General features: G+C 45.3%; 1 protein-coding gene across 1 annotated transcript in view; it reads right to left on the reverse strand.

Moving 5' to 3' along the window:
• The window catches only part of LOC310775924 (uncharacterized protein), a gene marked incomplete at its 3' end in the record, with an annotated part of 32,178 nt that extends 20,053 nt beyond the window's left edge, over window positions 1-12,125 (reverse strand). Inside the window, exons 1-9 of the mRNA XM_083636046.1 lie at window positions 12,114-12,125; window positions 7,937-8,071; window positions 7,713-7,832; window positions 7,488-7,607; window positions 6,363-6,482; window positions 6,138-6,257; window positions 5,013-5,132; window positions 4,794-4,913; window positions 4,569-4,688 (exon numbers count right to left, since the gene is read on the reverse strand). Of these exons, the coding sequence (XP_083492172.1) occupies window positions 4,569-4,688; window positions 4,794-4,913; window positions 5,013-5,132; window positions 6,138-6,257; window positions 6,363-6,482; window positions 7,488-7,607; window positions 7,713-7,832; window positions 7,937-8,052 (956 nt within the window). The 5' untranslated portion in view covers window positions 8,053-8,071; window positions 12,114-12,125. The remainder of the gene's footprint in view (window positions 1-4,568; window positions 4,689-4,793; window positions 4,914-5,012; window positions 5,133-6,137; window positions 6,258-6,362; window positions 6,483-7,487; window positions 7,608-7,712; window positions 7,833-7,936; window positions 8,072-12,113) is intronic.
• Window positions 12,126-12,653: the final 528 nt, after the last annotated feature.

Below are 12,653 nucleotides of genomic sequence, written 5' to 3' on the forward strand. Positions count from 1 at the left end.
ACAAAAAAGGCCATAACTCTGCACCTGTTTGTTCAATGGTCGCAAAACTTGGCAGATATATCAGGGAGGATGTCCTAGTCAAGATCAGTAGTTTTGTCATCATTGGTGAAATTGGGCGGGGTCTATGGTGTAAGCATGATAGCTGTAAATCAAGTCCATTCGCATAATCGGTTTCGAACTTCTCAGCCTGATCTGGAATGGCATTTCTAACATGCTATTTTGCAAATTGAGCAAAAGAGGGCGCTGCAGACCCTAAAAGTGGGCGTGGCCTAACACAAAATATGCCATAACTTCACACCTATTTGTAACTCCTACGCCATTTCTCCTATTTTCAAGAAACGTTTTTCCACATGTTCACCTGAACGTGCTCTACAAATTTGCCTCAAGGACTATTAGGTGTTCAATTTGCGCAAGGCTTGAACCCCTTCCATTGCCGCTTGCGGCTATATGTTAGATCTACCTTTATATCTATTTCGGCTCATTTGGTTGCTATTTAGTAGCGAAATGGATTAGCCCAATGCATGCTGGGACATTTCACATGCCAGGCAGTGAACTTACAACTTCTTTTTTCTATGGGACGTGTGTTGTGTCTGTCTGAGCGAGGGAGTCAGAGAGAGAGAGTCGTATTGTGCCTTTCAGACTGATGAGCAAGAGAGAGAGAGTGACACAGAGAAGGGTGACAGAGGAGAGCCAGAGGAGCACTCCGTGCAACTGGTGCAGTGAATAGGCCTGGTTTTCAAAAGCGCAAAGCGCTAAATTAACGCCAGGTCGGAAGATATCATTAGGCCGGTATTTAAGGCCGAAACGCCCATTCTCGCCCATTCAGGGAGTGGGCCACGCCCATTTAGCCTAAAGCGCATTTGGCGGCCTAAAGCATTACATTACATTACATTACGTCATTTGGCAGACGCTTTTATCCAAAGCGACTTACAATAACACATTTTTGTCAGCAATAGAGCAATCAACTATGGAGTACAGTCTATGACAACTACAAGTTCTGAAGGAACAGTGGTACAAGTTTAGGTTAGTGGTACAAGTTTAGGTTAGTTTTTTTTTTAAGAGAGAGAGAGAACGAAGTTAGATCAAGAAGGGCCCAGATGGAGCCTGAAACATCAAAGCCATGTTGATATCTTCCCGAGGCAGGCGCAAGGCACGTTTTTTTTGCGTGTAAGGCCAGTTTTTGCGCCGAAGGCCTGTGGGAGAATAGGGCCCCATATGTTCATCCTTTAAGACAGAGATGTCAAACTCAATTTCATCCCGTACCACATCAGCATTATGGTTGCCCTCAAAGGGCCGGTTGTAAATGTAACACGATATTATGTATCTAGCCTACTTGTTATCATCTATACTATAATAACGATACCGTCTATCTGTCTCTCTGTCCTTCGTGTATCTCGAGAACCGTTGGTCGGATCGACTTGAAACTCGGGGGGTGCGCTGATGGCGACCCGTTTCTGTGCGATTCGGACGCGTTCAGTTCTGCTCCTTCAGTTCTGCTCCTTCAGCCCTAAGCCGCAGCTTTAATTAGGGCCGTTCACACCTACTGAGAGAGTAAACAGAGGAACGACCCTGTATTTAGGGGGGGCAGCATCTCTCCTCAGGTTCCAATTAACTCATTCATGGCCAGTTTAGAACTGCCAATATTTAGCACAGGCCAAAGATTTTCATAATTGTTGGTCATCTTTCAAGACCCACAGTAAATTATCTATTAGCACCAAAGTGATTTGCAATACCTCAAAATGAAGATGTACGTCTCTGGGTTCACCAGGGAAAAAAAAGTGAGCTTTTAGCATGTTCTGTACTCTACTTATAGCCATTTATATACACCCTGTTTTCACCAAAAACGTCTCTCTGAGAAGACAAACAGGAGAAAAGGCCATTTTTGTAAACGACACAATCTCAGGCAGAACTCACTCTCAATTCTTTTATTTTGAACTGTATTGACATCAGACATGTAAATATTATTCATTATGACACAAATGACAAAATATATATATATATATATATATATATATATATATATATATATACATGAAGTGCTTTTTTTACATTCAACAATACAGTTTACTCAGTGTGAGTGAGTGTGCAGACAGACAGACAGACAGACAGACACACACACAGACACACACACACACACACACACACACACACACACACACACACAGAGAGAGTTCTGTCCACCGCTGCTGCTGGATCGCACCTCCTTCCCCCGCAAATTAGCATAGGAGGGGACCACCAAACTGGTCTGAGATCAGCGTCTAGCCTCCTCTGCCTCTGCCTCGTTTTCCTCCTCTCGTTCGGGCTGGGACGAATGCTGCGACACAGGAACGGGTCCGGCTTGGCTTTGGGACCAGGCGCTGGAACCGGATCGATCATGTTCGTCATGGGTTTGACTTCCGCGAACAACTCAATCCAGGTTCGCCCTGCAGCAAGGCGACCAGTGCAGCGCGCCGAGGGGCGTTTCAATGGCGTTTCTCCTCTCTACAAGGAAGCGCGTTTCTCTGTTTTCTGTTTTTCCTCCTGCTCATTTCAAAACAACAGCTGCGGTATGTGTTTGATCGCGTGTTGTCGGCTTGACTTTGAGGCTAGGGACCTGATAACATGTCACAGGCTGGGGAAGTCTTTGAACTACGCGCTGCAGTAATAAAAACAAAAACACGTCAAACACGTCATTGGCCCTCTGGGCTATTCCTGATAACACGTCAAAGACGTCTTTGGCCATGAATGAGTTAAGAGGAGAGGGTGAAGAAATCTCCTCCTATGTACAGTATGTGCCTGTCCAAATATGCATGTCTGTCATGAATAAAATCAAGGGGAAATAATCAGTAGAGTTCAGTTTTTTATGTGGCTATAATGGTAGGCTATAATGAGTCACGCATTCAGAAATAATATCCTCTAGGGCAGGGATACTCAACTTAATAAACAAACAGTATACATTTTTCTGTAGTGGATTGTAGTTTTTTGGGGTGTCAGCCGGAGTTTAGTCTGACAATGTTGTGCACATCGGATAGTTAGTTAAGTTAAGTACATACTGTACATAAGTGCCTGGGTAGCGAGCAGAGGGCGGTATTTGACAATTTAACTGGAGCTCAGCCAAACTTTATTTCACATTAGTTATTATTGTGAATTAGATTCTAATTCACAATGAAAACTAAAGTGAAATTATTAGGAAATGGTCGAGGGGCCACTCTGCACCCTGTCGCGGGCCGCATCTTGCCCCCTGGCCACAAGTTGAGTATCACTGCTCTAGGGCCATGCCACTTCCGGGAACCCCCATCCTGTGTAAGTAGGGTTGGGAGTGTGCCCTATTGTGCAGTGCAGTGCCCTGTTTCCGTGCAATTCGGCATAGCGCCACCTACTGGCAACATACAAAATGCTGTTTATCTCAACAACCGTTGGTCCGATCGACTTCAACTTTGGGGACTGCGCTTAGGGGGACTCAAGGGAGTGCAGGGAGCTAAATTCCGTGCAATTTGGCATTGCGCCACCTACTGGCAACACAAAAAGTGCTTTATCTCCATAGCCATTCATCTGATCGACTTTAAACTTGGAGAGTGTGCTGCTGGGAACCTGACATAGAACAGTGCAGAATGTTGTGCAATTCGGCACAGCGCCACCTACTGGCAACACAAAAAGTGGTTTATCTTTCGACTTCAACTTTGGGGAGTGCGCTGATGGGAACTCGACACAGTGCAGTGCCGGATTTCGTGTAATTCGGCACAGCGCCACCTACTGGCCACACAAAAAGTGCTTTATCTTGAGAACCATTCGTCCGATCCACTTCAAACTTGGGGAGTGCGCTGCTCGGACCCTGATGGTGTGCAGTGCCGCATTTCATGCAATTTGGACTTATTCCAGGACTGTTTGTATGTATTTTCTTCGCATATCTCGAGAACCGTTTGTTGGATCGACTTCAAACCTGCGCTTAGGGGGACCTGACAGAGTGCAGTGTCTGTGCAGGGGGGAGCGCCCATGGGGTGGTGCATGGGGGAACGGGCACTGCACTAGTATTACATAATTGCCACTGATTCGATCAGTACTGGCAAAGAGACAACTAGTAGCTAACAGACAACTAGTAGCCTACAACTATTAGAACTAATTGAATTAGAATTGTATTGCCCAAATTGTATTATTTGCTAGCTCTCGCAGGCTACATAAAATGAGATGCCGCCTGGCCGGGTTTGGCCCACGGTCCTTGAGTTTGACACATGCTTTAAGGCAGTGGTTCTAACCACTTTTTTTTTTTTACAAACTACAAATATAAATAAACGTCAACTTGAAACTATGTTTCAACTACCACACAGCCTATAATATTATAGCCTATGTTTTGGTTTTTTGTTTGTTTGTTTGTTGGTTTGTTTGTTTGTTTTTTATTAAAATTAACAACCGGCCCGCGACTTTTTTCCCCATCTATCTTCCGCGGCACAAAAAAGGTTGGGAACCCCTGCTTTATGGTATCATATAGGGCAGACTATTCCTATAATATTATTGGGATTATGCTGAATTGTTGGTGCTCAGTAGTGATTGAGACATTGTTTTGACTATACCGCTAGTAACACTCCTCTTACCTAGTGGCTGAAGGTCCAGGTTCATTACTGAAGTTTAGAGGGAATCCTTTAGAGCGATCACTCTTCATAGACAGACAGCTGGGTACTGGAGACTCTGCTCTCTGCCTGTGGTACTGACCTCTGGAAACACAAATTATTAATACCATCATTAGTTCTAGTAAAGTACCTTAATCATTGTGAATCCGGTTTTATCAGGTAGGCTGACAGTATAAACAGTCCTCTTACTTTGTGTCTGAAGGTCCAGGTTCATCACTGAAGTTTAGAGGGAATCCTTTAGAGCGGTCACTCTTCATAGACAGACAACTGGGTACTGGAGACTCTGCTCTCTGCCTGTGGTACTGACCTCTGGAAACACAAATGTTTTAGACCATTATTAGTTCTAGTAAAGTTCCTTCATGACTTAGGTTTTATCAGGTAGGCTGACAGTATAAACAGGCGTCTTACTTTGTGTCTGAAGGTCCAGGTTCATCACTGACGTTTACAGGGAATCCTTTAGAGCGGTCACTCGTCATAGACAGAGAGCTGGGTAGTGGAGACTCTGCTCTCTGCATGTGGTACTGACCTCTGGAAACACAAATAATTTATACCATCATTAGTTCTAGTAAAGTACCTTAACACATTGAGTGCCACAGCGCTTCAGTAAAATTGTCTGCAGCCTGTGCCAGATTCACTTCCATTCAGTTGAAAACAGCTATAGAATTTTTTCTATTAGGGCTATATTGACAGGGCTGGACTTTAATGAAACATTGAACACTCCTGCTTCTTCCAAAGAAGAAATTTTGTTTCTAGACAGTTCCATTATGAAATGACAGCCTCTGAAAACACTTTCAAGGGTTTTCTGTGGGGTTTTTTTACTTTCCAAGATATAGTCACTTTTATGAATACCTTTTGCACTCTAATTTCGAGCACATTCACTGACTCTGGCTGGTGTTTTCTGATGTGGTGGCGTGGTGTGGTTTCTGTGCAGCCTGCGTGCCCCCCCCCCCCCCCCCCCCTCCCCCCCCCCCCCCCCTCTCCACCTCTGAGCTGCGGGCTCCTCCCCACACGCACAGAGTTTGTTTTCTCACAAATGCCAAACGCGACTGAACGAAAAGGCTTGGCCGTTCGGCTTCGGATGCTGGCTTTCTGGCAGGGAATCATGTGGAGATAGATAGAACCAGAAGAGCTCAGTTGTGAGCGCGGATGCAGCCGAGCCCACTGTCCGCTGCAGACAGAGCAATCTATACGGCTCTGGCTGAAGCATGCCACGGTTTCCCCTTTGATCACGTCTTTCCCTGCTGTCTCCTGCACAAAGTAAAGGATCTGAGGTGGGTGGCGCAGCTTCCGTGTCAATGTTTAAGGTGGCGCCGTGTGATCCCTTGAAGGGATTCATGCTCACTGGCTAGGTACGACCTTAAACAGCAGAATTATGGAATAATATGAATTATGATTTTAGGACGTCCACAGACGTCCTTGGCACTCCTCGTTACATTTTTTTAGGACGTCCAGAGACGTCCTTGGCACTCAATGTGTTAATCATTGTGAATCAGGTTTTATCAGGTAGGCTGACAGTATAAACAGTCATCTTACTTTGTGTCTGAAGGTCCAGGTTCATCACTGAAGTTTAGAGGGAATCCTTTAGAGCGGTCACTCTTCATAGACAAACAGCTGGGTACTGGAGACTCTGCTCTCTGCATGTGGTACTGACCTCTGGAAACACAAATAATTTATACCATCATTAGTTCTAGTAAAGTTCCTTCATCATTATGACTCAGGTTTTATCAGGTAGGCTGACAGTATAAACAGGTGTCTTACTTTGTGTCTGAAGGTCCAGGTTCATCACTGAAGTTTAGAGGGAATCCTTTAGAGCGGTCACTCGTCATAGACAGAGAGCTGGGTAGTGGAGACTCTGCTCTCTGCATGTGGTACTGACCTCTGGAAACACAAATAATTTATACCATCATTAGTTCTAGTAAAGTACCTTAACACATTGAGTGCCACAGCGCTTCAGTAAAATTGTCTGCAGCCTGTGCCAGATTCACTTCCATTCAGTTGAAAACAGCTATAGAATTTTTTCTATTAGGGCTATATTGACAGGGCTGGACTTTAATGAAACATTGAACACTCCTGCTTCTTCCAAAGAAGAAATTTTGTTTCTAGACAGTTCCATTATGAAATGACAGCCTCTGAAAACACTTTCAAGGGTTTTCTGTGGGGTTTTTTTACTTTCCAAGATATAGTCACTTTTATGAATACCTTTTGCACTCTAATTTCGAGCACATTCACTGACTCTGGCTGGTGTTTTCTGATGTGGTGGCGTGGTGTGGTTTCTGTGCAGCCTGCGTGCCCCCCCCCCCCCCCCCCCTCTCCCCCCCCCCCCCCCTCTCCACCTCTGAGCTGCGGGCTCCTCCCCACACGCACAGAGTTTGTTTTCTCACAAATGCCAAACGCGACTGAACGAAAAGGCTTGGCCGTTCGGCTTCGGATGCTGGCTTTCTGGCAGGGAATCATGTGGAGATAGATAGAACCAGAAGAGCTCAGTTGTGAGCGCGGATGCAGCCGAGCCCACTGTCCGCTGCAGACAGAGCAATCTATACGGCTCTGGCTGAAGCATGCCACGGTTTCCCCTTTGATCACGTCTTTCCCTGCTGTCTCCTGCACAAAGTAAAGGATCTGAGGTGGGTGGCGCAGCTTCCGTGTCAATGTTTAAGGTGGCGCCGTGTGATCCCTTGAAGGGATTCATGCTCACTGGCTAGGTACGACCTTAAACAGCAGAATTATGGAATAATATGAATTATGATTTTAGGACGTCCACAGACGTCCTTGGCACTCCTCGTTACATTTTTTTAGGACGTCCAGAGACGTCCTTGGCACTCAATGTGTTAATCATTGTGAATCAGGTTTTATCAGGTAGGCTGACAGTATAAACAGTCATCTTACTTTGTGTCTGAAGGTCCAGGTTCATCACTGAAGTTTAGAGGGAATCCTTTAGAGCGGTCACTCTTCATAGACAAACAGCTGGGTACTGGAGACTCTGCTCTCTGCATGTGGTACTGACCTCTGGAAACACAAATAATTTATACCATCATTAGTTCTAGTAAAGTTCCTTCATCATTATGACTCAGGTTTTATCAGGTAGGCTGACAGTATAAACAGGTGTCTTACTTTGTGTCTGAAGGTCCAGGTTCATCACTGAAGTTTAGAGGGAATCCTTTAGAGCGGTCACTCTTCATAGACAGACAGCTGGGTACTGGAGACTCTGCTCTCTGCCTGTGGTACTGACCTCTGGAAACACAAATGTTTTATACCATCATTAGTTCTAGTAAAGTTGCTTCATCATTATGACTCAGGTTTTATCATGTAGGCTGACAGTATAACAGTCCTCTTACTTTGTGTCTGAAGGTCCAGGTTCATCACTGAGGTCTGGAGGTAGAGCCTGGTCACTCTTCACAGACAGACAGCTGGGTGCTGGGGACTCTATTCTGCCCTCCACACACACACTCATATTTTGGGCTTGAGCAAGCCTGAGAGGAGAAACACAAACACGCACACGCGCGCACACACAGTCACACACACACACACACACACACACACACACACACACACACACACACACACACACACACACACACACACACACACACACACACACACACACACACAGTATAAGGATTTGTAGAATAAAGTGGCTTAACTTTTCATTGATAAATCTAGAAATACTGCATCGTAGATGTATTCCTCCACCAAGTGCACCAACAAGTCAGCAGTCTGCATCATGTCTGTCCAGACTCATACAAGTCAGCAGTCTACATCATGTCTGTCCAGACTCATACAAGTCAGCTGTCTACATCGTGTCTGTCCAGACTCATACCAGTCAGCAGGCTACATCATGTCTGTCCAGACTCATTCAAGTCAGCAGTCTACATCATGGCTGGCCAGACTCTACAAGTCAGCAGTCTACATAATGTCTGTCCAGACTCAGACAAGTCAGCAGTCTACATCATGTCTGTCCAGACTCAGTCAAGTCAGCTGTCTACATCATGTCTGTCCAGACTCATACAAGTCAGCAGTCTACATCATGTCTGTCCAGACTCATACAAGTCAGCAGTCTACATCATGTCTGCCCAGACTCTACAAGTCAGCAGTCTACATAATGTCTGTCCAGACTCAGACAAGTCAGCAGACTACATCATGTATGTCCAGACTCAGTCAAGTCAGCTGGCTACATCATGTCTGTCCAGACTCATACAAGTCAGCAGTCTACATCATGTCTGTCCAGACGCATACAAGTCAGCAGTCTACAGCATGTATGTCCAGACTCATACAAGCCAGCAGTCTACATCATGGCTGTCCATACTCTACAAGTCAGCAGTCTACATCCATTTCTGTCCAGACTCATACAAGTCAGCAGTCTACATCATGTCTGTCCAGACTCTACAAGTCAGCAGTCTACATCTATGTCTGTCCAGACTCATACAAGTCAGCAGTCTACATCATGTCTTTCCAGACTCCACATGTCAGCAGTCTACATCAAATCTGTCCAGACTCATACAAGTCAGCAGTCTACATCATGTCTGTCCAGACTCTACAAGTCAGCTGTCTACATCATGTCTGTCCAGACTCATACAAGTCAGCTGTCTACATCATGTCTGTCCAGACTCAGACACGCACAAATACCTTGAAGCCCACAACGCAGTGGCGTGACAATTCAGCCAATATCTTACACAATGTATGGGAGGACCTCAACACCACGGCTAAATGTTTTCATCATGGAAAATGGTCCTACCCCTACCCCAAAACCAACCACATCCCCCCAACCACTCCCTCTACCCACCCCTCGAATCACGACTCTGTATGCCCTTCCTATCCCTAGCTACGCCCACTTCCCCTAGCCCCGCCCCTTATTAATCATCACGCCCGCTCCCACCACTTAGATCCCCCTAGACCATATACATACAGTATACACCACACCACCTCATATACATTTTGGGGTTTTTGTATATTTGGTTACCTTTTGATTAATTAAAATTGTTACTACTTTCCACTTTAAATCGTGCCTCTCCCATTTTGGTCATGGCTCCACGAGCCGGGTCATGAATAAGTTTAATCACTCTAGCTTTAAAAATAAGCCCGCCACAGCCTCTGACAGACAGTAATATTGTGTGTGTGTGTGTGTGTGTGTGTGTGTGTGTGTGTGTGTGTGTGTGTGTGTGTGTGCCTGCGTGTGTGTGTGTGTAGTTTACATTTCCGAACATGAAATCAGTGTCAAATGTCAGTGTTTTCATAGACTAACATGACGCTAACAGTGTTATGCATTTTGTGTGTGTCAAATCCATGGTGGGCCAAAACAAACAGAGCGAGGGCCAAACTTGGCTCGCCGGCCACAAATTGCTCAGCCATGCCGTATACATTTCCTCAACCCACCCCTCAAATCTCGACTCTCTATGACCTTCATATCCCTAGCTACAGCCCATTTTCCCCAGCCCTGCCCCCTTCCTTGACCCCCATACCCCCTCCCACCACCCACATCCAGCTAGCTATACTCTCTCTAACCAGCCCTCGAAGCATGACCATCTACGACCTTCCTATCCCTATGGACCCTTTTCCCTATAGCCTCTGAGGGTGTATGACATTTTCAATACTATTGTCAATGGGTTTTTAAATACATCTTGCAATAGGGGGGCCGCGGCCAAAGGCTAAGGCTATTTGGGGGGTCTTGGCATGGAGAAGTATGGGGACCTATGTCCTATGTCACCATTACACCATGTTTTCAAGCTATTGTTCTGAAGACTAAATCCACAAACTGCATGCAATAGTTTCTTTCTTAGTATGGTTGGGGATTGACCCGCCCTACTCTGCCTCTGATTGGCTTACCCTGATATTTTCATGCCTAAATCCAACCCAATCAGAGGTAGATTAGGGCGGATCCTGGCATCCGGGTAATGTAGCGGTAGATTCCCTGCCTACCAACATGAGGGTCACAGGTTTGCGCCCCCATGTTACATCCGGCTTGGTCGCGCATCCATACAGACACAATTGGCTGTGTCTGCGGGTGGGAAGCCGGATTGAGGGTATGTGTCCTGGTTGCTGCACTGGCGCCTCCTCTGGTCAGTCAGGGGCGCCTGTTTGGGGCGGAAGGGAACTTGTGGGAATAGCGTGATCCTCCCACGTGCTACGTCCTGCTTCCCGCTGTCAGGTGAAAAGAAGCGGCTGGCAACTGTGCATGTGTCGGAGGAAGCATGGTGCTAGTCTACGGCTCTCCCCAGATCAGCAGAAGGTGAGGCAGCGACCGGGGCAGCAGGGGGGGAAATTGGCCAAGTACAATTGGGGAGAAAATGGGAGGAGAATCAGGGGGCAGTGTTGGGCAAGTTACTTTCAAAGTGTACTACTAGTTACTTTCATTTGAAAGTAATACGTTACTTTACAATATTACTGTCTGCGTAGAGTAACTCATTACTTATTACAGTACTTTTGCATTACTTTCACCAAAACACCAGTAGCACCAGAATGACATCGCCGCCCCTGAACCATCCCGAAAAATACTCAGTCAGTGTAAACAATCCAAAATTCAAAATGTTATTATTTTCCTTTGTTATTGTCATCTATAGTGGTTATTTGCAATAAAAAAACTGTTTGATTAGGAAATGATTGTATCTTCATTTAAATTATGTGCTTTGATAAAAAATAAAAAGAAGTAACTTGAAAGAGTAACTTACTTGACAAAGGAACTGGTATAATATTACTGAAATCCTATAAGTAATGTTATTTGACTGAGTTACTGCTAAAAGTAATATATTACATGTAATATGTCACTTTTGTAATGAGTTACCACCAACACTGTCAGGGAAGGGGGGGGGATTTAGGGCGGGTCAATCCCCAACCATCCTACAGTAGGAAAGGAAAAATTCACACCCAAACAGGATTGAACTGGCAAAACAGTGTTCTTCTGGCAGGCAAGTTGATGCATGTAGGCGTGTTAGGCCTCTGTGAAGCAGATCAGACAGAGGATGTAGGTCTGTTAGGCCGTTGTGAAGCAGATCAGACAGAGGATGTAGACCTGTTAGGCCTCTGTGAAGCAGTTCAGACAGAGGATGTAGGCCTGTTAGGCCTCTGTGAAGCAGATCAGACAGATGCATGTAGGCCTGTTAGGCCTCTGTGAAGCAGATCAGACAGAGGATGTAGGCCTGTTAGGCCTCTGTGAAGCAGATTAGACAGACGGCCACAACCTGAAGTCCTGAGCTGCCTGCATCAAGTCAACAACATATTATTTTCTCTCTCTGTTAGAGGGCTGGGTATTACCATTGATTTCCTGATTCAATTATATTCCAATTCGATATGATATCAATATTTCCGTTACAATACCAATTTAGCTTGGTGTATAGGCCTAGTGTCAAGTTTGAGTCGCTCTCTGTCTCTCTCTCTCCCTGTAACACTGCATTATGTAATAACATGACAACATGTAGTAGCCTACATTTGAATGTGAAGGCAGTCGACCCCGTTCATTAGACAACTGACTCACAGACTTTAGGTACAGTCAAATAACACAAATGTTGTAAAAACACTCACCGCCTCGCCCTCAGCCCGTTTCCCTCCTCTTGCTTTGTCTAAAATGGATTCTGTCTAAAATGGAATCTGTTTGAACTAACTGCGACACATTTTACTTTCACTTTTGACGAAGCAGTTTGCTCCGCCTGTATATGGAGAAGTGTTGGAGAGTGAGCCTCCCCTCAGAGAACATGTAGACTAAGAATGGAGCTCTACTCCCATCTAGTGGAGCCACCCTGCTATTACTGGGGGGGGAAGGAATGGCTCCTGTGTGACCACGTAGATGTGAGGCTGCATTTCTCACCAGATTAGAGCTGCAACGATACGATTAGTCAATTGATTTGTTGATCGATAAGAAGAAAATAATAACGAGGCATTTAGAAACAGAATATAGAAATCACCAGCAATCTCCTTGATGGTGTCATTTACTGATGTACCGGTAGGTCAGATGAGGTAGCCTATCAGTATTACATTTAGACTGTTTCATAACCAGTTAACAGGAAGCTGCTTTAAATGTGAATATTTTCTGGCTCCTTTAGTCTTCAAAGATTCTCTTTGCCA

Source organism: Poromitra crassiceps (assembly GCF_964638095.1).
Source record: "Poromitra crassiceps genome assembly, chromosome: 4".
Classification (NCBI taxonomy): domain Eukaryota; kingdom Metazoa; phylum Chordata; class Actinopteri; order Beryciformes; family Melamphaidae; genus Poromitra; species Poromitra crassiceps.